At 37.1% G+C, this 15,693-nt stretch overlaps 1 protein-coding gene across 2 annotated transcripts in view; it reads left to right on the top strand.

The window, feature by feature from the left end:
- The window catches only part of HIRA (histone cell cycle regulator), a 39,707-nt gene extending 24,877 nt beyond the window's left edge, over positions 1-14,830 (top strand). For both annotated transcript variants that reach the window (XM_076352762.1, XM_076352763.1), the window contains exons 15-25: positions 399-569; positions 2,124-2,328; positions 3,099-3,203; positions 4,015-4,163; positions 5,457-5,618; positions 6,381-6,439; positions 7,458-7,563; positions 9,376-9,498; positions 10,738-10,901; positions 12,954-13,042; positions 13,629-14,830. In XM_076352762.1, coding sequence (XP_076208877.1) covers positions 399-569; positions 2,124-2,328; positions 3,099-3,203; positions 4,015-4,163; positions 5,457-5,618; positions 6,381-6,439; positions 7,458-7,563; positions 9,376-9,498; positions 10,738-10,901; positions 12,954-13,042; positions 13,629-13,745 — 1,450 coding nt within the window. In that variant the 3' untranslated portion in view covers positions 13,746-14,830. The remainder of the gene's footprint in view (positions 1-398; positions 570-2,123; positions 2,329-3,098; positions 3,204-4,014; positions 4,164-5,456; positions 5,619-6,380; positions 6,440-7,457; positions 7,564-9,375; positions 9,499-10,737; positions 10,902-12,953; positions 13,043-13,628) is intronic.
- Positions 14,831-15,693: the final 863 nt, after the last annotated feature.

The raw sequence follows: 15,693 nt of genomic DNA, 5'->3' as shown, positions 1-15,693 counted from the left end.
GAACAAGGGGTAAAACCAGGAACTCCAGCCATCAGTTAAGATAGTGATCCTTTCCCTTTGGGTATGTAAGTACCAGCTGAAAGTATCATTTCATTCCTGAGTTAAAAGTACATAATGAATGAATTACGGTCTTTTAATCTAGATGTATCTATGCAGCCACATGAAGCTCTTAGCTCTGAGATGTATCATAAACAGCTTTTGAGAGTAGGCAAAGCTCGCAAGATACTGATGCATGGAAGGGGAAAAAGCGTATCACAATTCATGTATGTACTTGAGTGAAAGGTTTTCAATATAGTTTCTGGCCAGTATAATGAATGCTAGCTAGTTGTTATGAGTGATGCAGATTACCAATATTAAATTTCTTTCAATCCTTGTTTTCTTGTCCCTTTTACTGACAGTGTAAATGCTACCTCTGCCTCAGCTGCTCCTCCTGCATCATCTTCCTCTGTGTTGACAACTCCATCCAAGATTGAACCTATGAAAGCATTTGATTCTAGATTTACAGAACGATCCAAAGCCACCTCAGGGACTGCTGTTGTAACAAATACAAATCAGACTGTTGCGGACAGGTAAGGCATAGCCTGGGGGCAAAAAAAAAAAGGATAGTAATGTAGAGAGTTAAAATGCTGATTCTCTGTGGTGTGGATGTCATGATGCTGGCACTCTAGAAATTGTCTTGGGTCTCTTCCACAATTGGAAGGAAGGAGACGGCTGTGAATAGGTAAATTCTTTGCTGGCAATATCCCTTTGTACATTTGTCTCTGGCATTTGGGATCAAGAAGACTCCTCAAAATATTCCGAGTTAAAACTATCGTTACAAGAGGCTGTGTGTGCGTGTGCCTCCATGTGTGGCTGCATGCATCTGTGCTCCTTAGAAGACAAAAATAGCCAGCCTGCATCTTTATACAAGAGTGAGATTTACTTCAAGATAAATTACCATACATGTCTGCAGAGGGCCTATCATAATAGCTGCAGATGTATTTCAGTTTTATGCCTTGAAGGCATGCAGAGAAGACGCTTTGATTTTTAAGGGTTTTTGGCTCTGGATCCACATGATTTTTAAAAAAAAACAAGAAAGCCTTTGGTTTTGTGACATAGTGTGTTATGGCATAAGCATTCCTGCTTCACCAAAACACATAATAGAAAAAATAGCAGTCTTGAGAAAGAAGTACGTAGTTCCCCAACTTATTATCAATAAAATGTGTTTTTACTAAATACCTCAATATTTTTATATCAAAGAGTTTAACCATATGATGCAGAAGAAAGATGTATTAAATTACTCTCATAATTGCTTCTAATGTGTCAGTAAAGTATGGATAAAAGTGTATTGTATTGTTTGGCATAATTCAGATGCCAAAGAAAAAAGGTTTGGGTTATGCAAGATATCTCTAGGAAGCCAAGTGGTTATGGAATAAGTGGTAAAACATTGTTGTGAGTTAATAACCAGCTATTGGAGGGAATGGGAAGAGTATGATTAAATAACCTATTTTAGTGTATAATGGTTAACAAAAGAGTTCACAGGGATTTGTACTTTGTCTTCTTTAGTTATATTGTATTCCTGAAATGGAAAATGGAACAGTGAGGTCATTTGTATGGTTTGCAGATATGCATCTTTCTTACAGTAGTCAGAACTGAATAGGACAACTTTTGGGGATAGACAACAGACTGACAAATGAAGTTCTGCATGAGGAAGCAGAAAGTGTAATGTCCATTGGAGGGAAAAGATTAACTACTCTTGCATCTTACAGAGTGCTGAATTATTTGTATCAACCCAGGGAGAGAGATCTGATTGTAATTGGAACTGAATGCTACAATAAAGTTGTTATTTACAGCTTTATCCATTTGCTAACTGCTAGTTTGATTAATTTTTTTTTAAAGGAGAGAATATGTCTGATCAGCTTACATATATATTGCACATTGTACTTTGGTGGAGGATTTGCCATACCTCTTTAGCTTCCTCCTTGCCTTTGTGCATATTGAAATACACTCAAACAAGGCTAAGAATGTATCTTCTTACCTACAAGAATGCAGTGCGTAGGGTATGTGGCAGCTTTTGGAATCAGCTTATATAAAATGTGAAATACTTTTTTATTTTTCTTTTTTTTTTTTTTTTACTTGCTCAGACTGAAGGATCAGAATTTAATTAAAGACAGTAAGCCCAAGGATATTCTGGAGAGCAGCAGTGACAGTGAAGAGAAGATTCCAGCTGCTAAACCACTCAGCGCACCCAAACGGAAACTGGAACTTGAGGGCGAAACGGTAGAAAAGAAGAAAAAAGGAAGGCCTCGAAAAGACTCCAGACTTGTACCAGTAACTTTAACTGTTCAGGTGAAATAAATAAGATTCATTGTAGCTTTCAGTATTCATTTAATAAAGTCAGTCCCATGTTGACTTGTTCCATCAAGTCAGGGAAGTCACTCAGAATTTTTAGCCATCCCTCTTCCTTGCCTCTTTTTAAACTTTAAGATTATAAAAAGCAGATGCACGTGGTGTGGCAAATGTGTCCATCCTTTATATAAATATGCAGCTACTTACTAAACAGTACCAGCATGCGAAGTAGTGATAGCCTGCAAATGACTGTGTAGAATAAAATGAAACACCATTAGCATTTGATGTTCTTTGATGGAGAGTGGCCCACGCACAAAAGAGTGACTTGGATATGATGGCTCAAATAGTTATGACTTTCCTAGGAACCATGAAGTAGTAAGTTGTATTAGAGTTCCCATCATTTTAGGCCGTATAGATCCTTCTCTTTTCAGTATTCAGAGCTCAGCTTTTCCATGCAATATACCAGAATTTCCATTAATTAGTTCCAGCTGAAAGGTGGAGGGGGTCTGTAAAAAAACAAAACAAAACAAAAAACCAAAAAACCACACCATCTAGTTTGTTTTGGTTTTTTAATTCTTAGAAGCTATATTAAAAAATTTGTGTTTATACAACTAATCTGAAAATGATTAATATTTGCAATTGGCATTATTTGGAATTTTTTAAAAAAAGGTTTTCTCTTTCAAATTCAATCTATATTATAGAATATCTTTGGTTTTAAATTTTATGTAATGGAAAAATTTAACCACTTTTGCAATTTTTTTTTTTTACAGTCCCCAGCTACACTGGCCTCTGAGAAGGATGCTGCTTGTATCTCGGCACCAGCATTAGCACTTAAACTGCCAACCCCAATCCCACAGAAATCGTTTACTTTGCAAGTAAGTGGACTATAAGGGGGAAAAAAGCTTAATACTTTTAAAAAAAAAAAAATCCTGTTGGTTTTTTTTAATATATTTTTAGATTATTCAGGATCCTTTGATAAATTAACATTTGAATATGTGTATTTGTTCAAGCAAGCAAGATGGTATACTTCAGCTTCTAAGAATATGTCTATATGAGAAAAGTTAATGGCAAATCAGCTAAAAATAGGACATTTCGGAACTAGCTAAACTTCCAAGAGGAGTACCTCTGGTTCATCAGTCCCTCCTCCTGGTTAACCAAAGTGTGTCATAAAGATAAGAGGGTCTGACAGGAGTAACTGCTGCATTATTATTACGGTTGTGTTGGTAGTACACTGCTGAAGAGAAAAAAAAAAAGTGTTTTCTGAGAGCGCTCTGGAGATGCTCTACATCTGAAGAGACTGGCAAATAGTATTACTTTAGGTATTTATGAAATAATTTTTCTGCGTGCTTAGGTTGTGGTAGTCTGGTTCTAATTGCAAGATTGTAGGGAGACTGGGCACATCTAGACTTGATCTGGTGCCCTTAATTAGGAAGCACAGAATAGCACAACCTTTCTTCATTCTTATGCCCCGAATACAAGGAAATTATTTGTGTTCTAGCCAAGACTGATTTTCAGAGGTCTGCTGCTTTTGAAGTACCACAGTGTATTTTGAAGCCATTTTAAACAGAGAATGCCATACTTAAATCCATTCTTAACGTCGGCATTGTTTTGGATCTAATAGTAGTTGCTGCTTTTTTAAGTAGTTATTTTCCTCTTCCAAAAAGTATTTTATTTTTTATTTTTCAGATAAGTTCAGATCCATCAATGTACCTTGAAGTGGAGAATGAAATGACCACAGTGGGAGGTTCAAAGTTGAGCAGGTTAAAGTGTAATCGAGAAGGAAAGGAATGGGAGACAGTCCTCACCAGTCGAATTGTCACTGCAGCGGGAAGCTGGTAAGAGAGTACATTTTGGAGGAAGTGGGAGCCTGCAGAAGATAAGTAGTCCTGAAGGCCAGAAGACATTTTTAGGGATACAAAAGTACACTTTACAGAAACTTAATTAGCCCTAAACCCACATATTTACAAATAAGCAGAGACTCTAAAAATATTAACTGGATCACTTCTATTAGGGATTTTTGTGATTCTTTGTGCTTGGCTCAAGGTGTGCTATTTCTCTTCTAGCTAACCTGGTCTAATACATTGATGCTTTTAAACGCTTATCCTGTGGAGTTTTTTGTAGGGATTCTGACTTATTTCTGTTGACTACTGCTATTTGCTGGTTTTATCACTCTCCATTGTAATTTTTACACAATCTTGCTTAATAAATGTTTTGTGGATAAAAATATGTACTGCTCTTACTCTTAAGACCAGTTTCACTCCAAGTATTAGCTCTATGCAGTCTTAAAGCATCACAAATTCTCATTAGCCAGGTACAACTATTTTCCTGTGTATTTACATTTCTCCTTTAAACTTCTCCATTAAAGTGGACTAAATCATGGTAAGTGACAGTTGTTCAAGTGCTACCTACTAAAGAATGAAAAATTTGAAACAGGATGTTTTGTGACGTTGAAGTGTTTTCCTGAGTCTTTTGATATTTTTTCTCTTTATTTTTCTCAACTTTGCTTAGTTCCAACCTCAGAGTTTAAATTGAAAGTATGTTTCTGAAGCCTGAGCCATGAGATTCACTATTTGTCAGAATTTTTTTGAAACATTTTTTTTAACTTGAGTTTTATGCTGATTCTCTAGTAACACCCTTAAGTTGTTAGTATTTGTAGTTAGTAGTAATAGCTTTTATTACACAGGCTTGCATAGTTGAAAAAATTAGACAAGCTTGCAGACATATAATGCTTTGTGCAGGTCTGAAAAAGAAGCAATGGATTTTAAAGCTAAATACAAATTCAGGCCTGAAGAAGAGCTTGTGTATACCCAAAAGCGTTACTGATATTTCCAGCAATGCCACTTGGTCAAATAAAAGATACTATCTCGGCCTGCAAACCTTCTGCCCATCTCCTTAGACCATCATAGTTATAACCAAATTAAGGAGGCATAGAACGCATCTATAGATAATCTGTGTGCTTTTTGAACTTTTCCTTTGGTACCCAGGATTTTTTTAAAAGCTGTAATAGTTACCTTTTGGGGAATTAGCCCAAGTTGTATGATAAATTAAGAAATCAGTCTGGTTTTATGCTACTTGCATTTGACAAAATGTAAATGTTTCTTTTTGGTTTTTGTTTGTTTGTTTTTTAGTGAGATTGTAAGTGTAGCCTGTGAGAAACGAACATTGTCAGTATTTTCAGCTTGTGGTCGTCGCCTTCTTCCCCCTATAATATTGAATACACCCATTTCCACCCTACATTGCACAGGTTCTTACATCATGGCTCTCACCACTGCTGCTATGCTCTCTGTTTGGTAAGTACCATATTAGGCTGCAGCAGCTGGCTGCGATGATTTTTATAGGTAACTGTTCAATTGTGTTGATGCATTCCTGTTGAAACTGAGGCTTAAACCAAATCGGGTCTGAACACAAGTCCATTTTTGGATATAATATGAAGAGTTAATTGGGCAGGACTTGAACCCTGTTTCTTTTCCTTTCTAGGATGGTCCATAATGTTGAATTTGATTCTAGAAGGAAGATAGATGATCAGCTAGAAGTTACTAGTTTAAACAGCTTCCCTAGGATAGACTTGTGTCATGCATATGGAATGGACTGAGGGGGGAAAAAGGAGAAATACGGATATTTCCAACTTCCATTATACTTAGCCAATAAAGTACATGAGTTTCAGAGTTAGAAGTACTCTAGCCATCTTCAAGATACCAAGATAAAAACCGCAGTACTTGTTTACAGTTGTTGAATTTAATCTAATGCCTCATGCATGTCAGAGCTCCTAAAGGAGTTATTTGGATCCTTAGTGTTTGCTTAGCTGTAATGAGGTTTCCTGACGAATAACTGTATAAAAGTTGTCCTCTGCTACTGACTTCTGTCTTGCCGTAAGGGGTTTGAGTTTGCCAAAATCTTTTTGTCGAAGCAATGAAGAAAATGTAAAAATGAAAAAACCCAAACTCCTCCAAAGAAACCACTTTGTCATGAATATTGAAGAAGTGCATTTGTTAAATGATTTTGGAGCTTACAGTTGTTTTTACACTGCAGACTTGTTCTTTTGTCTTTTTCAGGGATGTTCACAAGCAGACAGCCATTGTTAGAGATGAGTCTTTGCAAACAATATTTTCAGGTAATAAAAAGGGTCATTTACTTACCAACCTTTGAGCCCACCTGTACTATTTAGTGCCATTTATGAATATGCTGAAATTTTACAAAACCTGAAAAGCCTAAACAAATAAATCTACTTTGTTATTGTGTAATAAAGGGAAGTCATCGGCAATGTTGAAATACAGTAGAAATAACTGAGATGAGAATATCAGCGGTTAACAGACTTGTACAAGAATCTGTAGCTTATTATATCCTGGCTTGCTTCTGAATGTGAAGGTTCAGTGTTGTGAAGATCACAAACCAAATATTTTATGTAAATCTGCTATTACAGCAATTTCTCTGTGTGCATGTATATTATCTTAATGATGAACAACAACTGATTGTCTCAAATTCGTTATTTCAAAATCTTCAGTTTCTGTCATTGCTAATGTCTGGCACAAAACAAATTATCAAAAAAGCAGTGTCTCAGAGCATATTGGCTTCTGTTTTAGCTTTAATCCATACAGTACTAATCAAAACTACCTAGAGAAGTAGTTGTACTAGCAGTTTGCAAATGTCTTCATTAGAAGTTACATGCACAAACCCTGGGCATGGGATATGCTGGGAAATGAGAAACTCCAGCTATCCCACTTATACTATGTTCTTGGAGAGCACACTTTTCTAAGTATGCTCGTTTTTAGAATTTTAACTTAATGGGAAAAAGAAAGATAAAGGCTTCTTGGGTTACAGAAGACGTGGCAAAATTGCTGAAGATTGCCCCTAGGTATGGAGAATGTTTCCAATTAAGCCAATGTTCTGTACAAATTGCAGTATCAAGATTGATAATGTGTTTTGCAAAAGAGTGATTTTAATGCTACTTCACTGAGCCTGATGCTTACCATCATTATCTTATGCCTTGACCTTCCTATAAGTGCTTGAGGATAACATTTACTGAACCTTTTTCTGTTGGTTGCTATGACTGATAATTAATGGTGGATAGCATTTTTTACCATTATGAATGTTATGCAAGACTCCATACCTTGGTCTGATTTGACTTGTAGGAAGTGATGCAACTGTCTCTCAGATCTTGCTGACTCAGCATGGTATACCTGTAATGAGCATGTCCGATGGAAAGGCATACTGTTTTAATCCTTCTCTTTCTACATGGTAAGTTATATATTATTTCCTGCTTTTACAACTCAGCTGGACTGACGTGTATTTTGATTTACTGTTTCACCCTATATTTTGAAGGTTAGTCTGAGTAGGATCACGCGCCAGGCTTAGTTTTGGTTTAGTTCACTAATTGTATGTCTAGGCTTTACTCTATTACATTCTTATTATTTGTTATGTTTTAAAATAAGTTTTAAAAATGAAGAAGTTAAACTACAGCTTTATCACTCTTTCCTACACGGTGCATACTCTTTTATTTATTAACATATATCTATATATACTTTTGCTGATGTGCATCAGTTGAATCTGTCAAGCAGTTGGCAATGATTAAAGACAATCTAGCCTTAAAATTCATTTTTTTACGAAAAAGAATGCAGTTCTGGAAAAATTTTCAAAATGATTTTCAGGGGTTTGTTGGAAGTTCAGACATGTTAAAATTATTTTGCCCATTTTCCAGAGAAAATAAGACCTATGCACTCCAATCCTGAACATGTATCTGCCTGACTTTGTCAGTCCCTGTCACTCCTTAATATTTTTTTGGATCTGATGACCAGTCAAGTTTGAAGAGAGCTCTTTGTCTCCAAGATGTAAAAGTTTAATGAAGATAGTAAGTCAGGTAGGGGAGGAGTGAAGAAATCATTATACCTCAGAGAATTCCCATGGAAGAGTCATTACTGATGTCCTAAACACAAGGAAAGGGTACATAAGAGTCTGTGTCTTATTGGGTATCAGATAGGCTTTCCCCATGGATTCTCTTACTTCTGTCAAGGCATAAGTTCCCATAAAAAATTTCCATGGTTAAATTATTTACAGTGTCTTTCCAAAACAGATTCTTTGTTGTCTTTCTAGGAGGAAAAAAAACCATGTTGCAGTCTTAATATAATTGTGGTACTTAGTGTAATGAGCATGCTTGATGAAAGGGCTTATTGTTTTAATTCCTCCTTAGAATAATTGTTACTAGTCAACTACTTGATGTGAATCCTTTGGAAAAGAGAAAACACCTTATTTGTTTTTCAGATAAACTGAGAAATTATGCAGAAATTTTCCCAGTCAGTAAGGAGCAGAGGACAGGCTCTCAGCCATAATTCTGAATTTGCTGTCGTTTCTTAGTTTGTACCACAGCTTTGGAAATATATAAAAGAGCGATCCCTTTAGTCATCATACAAATTTAAACATGATAAAGCAGTAAAGGGCATTTTAAATATTTGTGCCATTTTACCTCTGAGCTATCTGGAGGTCTAAACTTAGCATTGGTTTGAGCCACTGATTCTCTTGGCATCTCAAACCAGTGAAAATTATATCCTTGATTAGTGTGGAAATGCCAGCTGTAACTGTCAACTCACTCCATATGAAGGAATAGCTGTAATGGAGGGGAAAAATTGTCAACATGTGTGATCTGTGATGACTTGTCTAGTGGGTGGGGGGACCTGACATGAGGTAAAATCAAGTTCTTAACAAGAAAGCCGTTGCCTCTGTTCACTCCAGTCTTCGTTCTGGGGCATGACTTCTTATTAGATGTAAAATGGCAAGTAGAAAGTTCATTTCCTTCAAAACTAATGATAAATTGTATTATACAATTAATGTTGTGAACTTTGGGGGTGGGAGGGACATTTCCGTGACAGCACAATCAGAATTTGCACATGGAGTGGGAACAGTTGGGGTCCGTGGAATTCCTGAGCACCTCAGTGGTATTTTTTCGGTTATCTGTGGAAAATACAAGTCAGGCTTTGAGGCAGAACAGAGCTGGATCCCCTGATATCACTACCTACTCTCCTCAAACTTGGTTTTTGTTTGTTTCCTTTTTTTCAGGAATCTTGTTTCTGACAAACAGGACTCCCTAGCACAATGCGCAGACTTCAGGAATAGTTTACCATCCCAAGAAGCCATGCTGTGTTCTGGGCCCTTAGCTGTAATACAGGGACGAACATCAAAGTATGCACTTAATTGCTTCGTTTCATCAGCATGTTTGTCTTTTTTTTCCTATTATTTATTCATGTGCTTGAATCAGTGAGTTAATTCTTAAGATGCTAATGGCACTGAAAATTATCAGTAGCTCATAGAGTGGTTTTGTTTTGGGTTGGGTTTTTTTTTTTTTTAAATCTTTGCACATTTACAGTCTGTATCTTAATGTTATTTTGAGATTGCTTGGAGGGCAAGAAAGCATGCTCTAAACTTAACCATTTTAAGGCTCTTCTTTATTGGATGGATAAAGTATTTGACAATTCTGTATGTGTAATATTTGGTTAACTAAACTGAACTTCTTACGTTTTACATTTTAATTTTTAGTTTACCAGCTTTGGAGTAGGCCTACAAATTTTGAGTAGTTCAGTTGCCCTCAAGGGATCTATTTAATGAAGTCTTTGAGAAAGTTGAGTGATTAGTCATCTAATGCATATTTTTAACATCTGAAAATATCACCAGGGAGAATTGTGTGAGCCAGAGCAGACTCCTGTAGGGAATTCAATAGCCCATCGTCACCTGGATTTGAATTAGATTTCCCAGGCAGATTTCTGTGCTATTTCTGTCCTTCACATCTGAGTTTTAATTTTTTTTTTTGTGAGAAAAACTGTAAGAAGTTGTATGATTTTATTGCTGTTCTCTTGGGAGGGGAAGGGAAATTAATTGGGAAATATATTTGAAATCTAAACAAACAACACTTTTTGAGAGAGAAAAAATATCAGACTGAAAAATTAGCAGTTTTTTTCAAAAAGGAAATAATTGGTTGCTTTTTTCAAATTAGCCTTCTTATGACAATACATTTATTTGCAAGAAATCCTTTAAATGCTTCTGGCTAACTTTATATCTTGTGTTTGTTTCGTGAATTTCACCTGTGAGGGACAAAGAAAGGTAAAAGCAGTCATCTTAATTTCCTATAAACATTTAGGAGCACTTGGTCACTGAAAAGCAGGTGTTTTTAAAGAGAAGACAGATGAAAGGAAGAGAAAAAGAACAGGAGGCAGAAAACCCTCTGTGGACCTTGATACTTGTAAATGGTCCAGTGTTGGGGAAGGCAGTTTGCTATGAAAACTTTGTCATTAAAAGCTTGAACTCTGGAAGCCCTAGGTGCCTCTGAAAGATAAGTGTAGAATAGTTTGTACTACAAAAATATATATTCCTTAAACTAGTATCTGATTTTATGGCTGGCATGTTAATTTTTCTTTGGTTTTGTAGTTCAGGAAGGCAAGCTGCAAGATTGTTCTCCATGCCTCATTTAGTGCAACAAGAAACAACGCTTGCATACCTGGAGAACCAGATAGCAGCAGCACTTATGTTACAATCCAGTCATGAGTATCGCCACTGGCTCCTTATCTATGCACGGTACCTAGTTAATGAAGGTGAGACCTGCCATGCTGTGTTACTTGTCTGCAGCTCTGATGGATTTTAAAGAAACGCTCTATTCACATCATGCCTATGTATGATTGCACTTAATGTTCTCCTTTTAGCACTTGGCTTCTGGACTTGGTGTTTACTTAAAAACAAAACAAACTGCTGAAGCGCATTTGCTTCCTATAGTGCTCAGTACTGAGGAATCCTATTTTGACACACAGGCTGCGAACAGCTCATGGTCTGGAGAGACAGTGTCATCTGTGGACTTCAATAGTAGGAATTGCATTGTAAAAAAAAAGTCCAGTAGCCTGTCAGGCATTTTGTATGTATTATCTGGCAGCAACTACAGATGTTTCAGAGGAACCAGCAACACCTTGTAAAATATGTAACATGCCTCAGCCAACTGTGACAATCACTGCCTGATGTGAAATGGAAGTCGCTCAGTCTCTGACACTCTACCAGAGCACATAAAACTGCAGAGAATTTGCTTGTGTTAAACTTTATACGTTTTTACATTCTAAAATTTCAGCAGCCTGTACTGGTGAGCTCCACAGGTTAAATTCTGTGGGGAAAGAAATCCACAAGAAAGGTTGCTTGTGTCTTATTTTATATTTGAAAACACTATATCTCTATGCTATTATGTTAAATAAGGTTAACCAACTGACTTCATGCTTCTTGGATTCTAAAGATCTCTGTTGTATCTCTGCTTGTCTGCATAACAAATTTAGTGTTCACATTGTATTAATTCAGCTTTATTCCTCACCATGCATAATCATTTTACGCAGAGGGAAGCAAAATGGTTCATGTTAGGCCACCTAATAGGTGTTGGCAGAATTAAAATTGAGCTCATTAATTCTTGCCTTTTGACCCCTACCTTATTTAACAAGAGAGCTTGATGAACTGCATATAATTCTCTCTGTCCTTCCCCAGTAGAAATTAAAATGTTCATCTTGGGTCATATGCTAGAGATAGTTATACTTTTAAAAGTCTTCACTAATTGAGAACTTCTCTGTTGTGTGTGCAGCGTTCATCTTGCACTGCACAAATGTCACTGCCTTGCGTGTGTGTATACACTGGATGTCACTGCAAATTCTGCTTTGCCATACATGTATTACTGTTTCACTAGTTTTCCAGGTCTGCTAAATTTTGAAAATTGCACATCCTATTATTGATCCTTTATTCCTATGATGGTTTCAACATTTAATGAATTCTAATCCAATAAAATATTCCACCTATTATACCTTGATTGGCAAGTTACTCTTGAACAGATGACTTTGTTACTTTGCAAGGGAATTCCCCCCTCTGATTTTTTAGGTGAATAAAGCTGGCCTGGAAGCTGTGTGTGGTTTTATTAAAGGTTTTCTTTTACTTCTTTCCTTTTTAACTCTTGTGCCTATTAATTGGATCAATTTTAATTTTGTTATAAGCTCTTTTGCTAAGGGTTTGAGAGATCTCTTCTGGTTTAGTAATATTTTAATGTTTCAGAAGGATGTCTGGTTTGTTTGTTTATTTTGTTTTGCTACTGACTTCATTTTTCCAAATTCATATATTGCCATTAAATGCAACGTAACAACTTTTCCTCTTCACTGGTTTTCATCTTGTGGCTTTCTGACTCTTGTGATACCTCTTTTGTATTAGTTCTCTGGCTGTTGAAGTCTGTCAGTTTTCCAGTGGGTTTTTTGTTTTTGTTTTTTTTTTTTAAAGCTGGTATATTTATGTGGGAGGGGGGAGTGAGGTTGTGATCAGGGCAGCTCTTAAAACAAACTGGAATAACTACTTCAGTTTTTCTCCCTATTATAGATCATCTTCAGTAGTGTTTTTGGTTTTGAGAACTTAGAATAAAACCCTTCAGAAGTTTAAAATGAATCCTTTACAAATCACCTTATCTTTCCAAAGATTTGCTGCTAGAAGAATAATATACTTTTTCAGAAATCAATGGGTTTGGCTTTATTTTATTCTAGATACTTGTAACTCTTTCCTGAATGTTCTCAGTTACATTGTGGAGTGGTTATATTAGTGAAACGCTTATGAATGTGATTTTATTTTCTGATAATATTCAGGGTTTGAATATCGTTTGCGAGAATTATGCAAGGATTTACTGGGTCCAGTCCATTACTCAGCTGGAAGTCAGTGGGAATCAACAGTTATGGTAAGTCCTGATAATAGTTTAATAACGAACAAGGAAGAGTTTCCCATGAAAATTACATAGCATGGATAGACAATAGAACTTAAAATATGATTAAACTTAGTGGCAAAAAAGCAATCACAAATGATTTTTGCTGACCCTGGAACCCTTTCCATACTCTGCTCTAATCTCATAAGCAGGCTTCCTCCCATGACACTTCTATTTATTTCATGTGAAACTGTAGACAAATGCTTAGTGCCACAGTCTCAGCTCTGGTGCTGTCTTGAGTATCATGCAGATGGAGCAGAGTTGCATGTTCAGTTCTCCACATTCTTCAGACAGCAACTTTGAAGTAGTGACATGCCAATGAAATGTCTCCCCTTCTCAGAGTATGCCTGGAGTCTGTAACTGCAGGGGCTGCACCAGCTTCATGAGTGTACATAAATGTAAAGACAGTTTTTATTCTGGGAATCATGTAAGCGGAGTAAGAACATAAAATACACAGCCCTCTCCAGGCAGGAAAAAAGGCGTGAATCTTAAAGAGCTCTATCAAATATATTCATGATATCAAGTAATACATTCTGAGGATGCTTTTGTGGTTTTTGTGCAGGGTTTACGAAAGAGAGAACTATTGAAAGAGCTTCTTCCTGTCATTGGACAGAACCTCCGCTTCCAGAGGCTTTTCACAGAATATCAAGAGCAGCTAGACATCTTGAGAGACAAGTAGCATTTCCCCCAGATTTTCCCTGTGGGGCCTGGTCCGAGAGAAACTGCTGAACAGCATTAACCAGAGACAGAAGAGGAGCGAGAGCCTGGTCAGTAGGGACACTCCTGAAGAGAGCAGTGCCGTAAGGGTCCCAGATGCTTTGGGAGTGACCTGCTTTAGTTTTTAAAGAAGCTCACAAGTGGATTTGTGAAAATGATGGGTGGATGAGCTTAGACCGTTTCCCAAGTGAAACTTAACCATCGAAGCTGTTGCCTCTGTTTCTATGGAAAGTCATGGATATGTACTTCAGGGGGGTCCTTTTGGATCTGGATCTCATTTTAATATCAAAACTAGCTGAGAACTGTTTGTGGGGTTTCTTGGATGTCCTGTGAAAAGCACAGTACTTCAGAGTACACTGAACAGCATATTTAACCCTGTTTAGGGTTTTTTGCCTGAGGATTTATTGAGGCTCAACACTATATTAAATTAGATGAATGAGCCACGTAAAAAGAAATTTCATAAATATTAAGGTATTATGCAGCCAATAGACTCTTTCCTGTGAATATAATAATAATAAGAGGCTGTTCTAACACATGGACTATTTTTGTACTAGAATTTGCTAACTTGTAATATGGAATTTTATTTGGCCGATAATCAGGCTGTCTCTACAAAGTCATCTTGTAGGAAATTTAACTCTAATTACAAAAGCTATGTTTCAAAATAATTCTACCAAATTAACATGTCATCATCTGGTTTTTAATTTTTAAATGTTTGTAAAAGGCATTGGGGGGGGGGGGATACAATGGGGTGGCTCTTTTTGTAAGTACAAAAATAAATGAACATTGCATTGGTTTAAAAAACAAAAAGCAAAAACATGGTCTTGAATTATTACAAAGGGCACAGGCATCTCCAGAAATGTCAACGCAGGCTGAATCATGTTAATATGTCTAGAAATAAATAATACTGTCTGGGTGATCTTTCCTCTGAAAGCATGATCAGACAAGTACTTGGGATCTCCCTAGAGCAGCTATGTTTTCTCTTGGAGCCACATCTCAGCTGAGGGAGCAGGAGCTGTGTGGGAGTGCTCATTATCTCAGGCAACAAAAAGCAAAATGGGCTCCCCTGACCACTGCCGAAAGTGGTCAGTGCTGCAACAAAAAATGAGCTTTGTGCAGTTATGGCCATGTTCCTTGTTTGGCATTTTGTAATAACAAAATACTGCTGGTGGCCTGCCTGCAGTTCACTTGTGGAGTGGTTTTGGAACCAAAATCAATCAACTTTGTTTTGTTCCCCAAAGTATGCTTGGTGCTGGGAAAGAAGCAAGTGTATGTGTTGGTTCTTTCCAGGACCTAGCTATTCAGGTGTGCCTCAATTTATTGCCTTACTTTGAGATGTTTTTGAGTAAGAAAATTAGTATTGAAATAAGTAAGTATATTTAAACCCTTGTAAAAGGGCAGAAACAAACTTCTAGCAGAAACAAACAATATCCTTCGCCCTCAGCCAGGACAAGGACTAGCTGTGCTACTGTGGACTTTGGCTGAAGGGGACTGACCCTCTTCAGAGAGGTGGCTCTGCGGTGTTCTTTAAGGCAACAAAACCCTCCAAATGTGGGGAATACCCTCCTGTATTCAACTGCCAGACCCGACGGACACTGGATTACTTCTTTGTACAGCAATCTCATGTGCACACCAACTGAAGTGTCTTGAAGAGCAATAAAAACGACTGAACAGCTATTCTTCAGCATGGCATCAGTGAGTTTTCAACAAGCAGCAGGAAATGTAGTGACAGCACAGCTTGATTCTGTGTGTACCTGGTGGGGAAAATGAAGGTGATAAGGAAAGCCATCCAACTTCCCCTGGCCTCTAGTCCGAAAAGTTTAATAGTACTGTGACATCCAGTCATGGTAGAGCTGTGAGTGAGTCACATGCTATTGTCAATTAGTCTACACTCATGGGAACAGGCATTACAG

This window comes from Aptenodytes patagonicus, chromosome 15 (genome assembly GCF_965638725.1).
Source record: "Aptenodytes patagonicus chromosome 15, bAptPat1.pri.cur, whole genome shotgun sequence".
Lineage (NCBI taxonomy): Eukaryota > Metazoa > Chordata > Aves > Sphenisciformes > Spheniscidae > Aptenodytes > Aptenodytes patagonicus.
The sequence above is the reverse complement of the archived record's forward strand: the minus strand, read 5'-3'. Positions and strand labels throughout refer to the sequence as shown.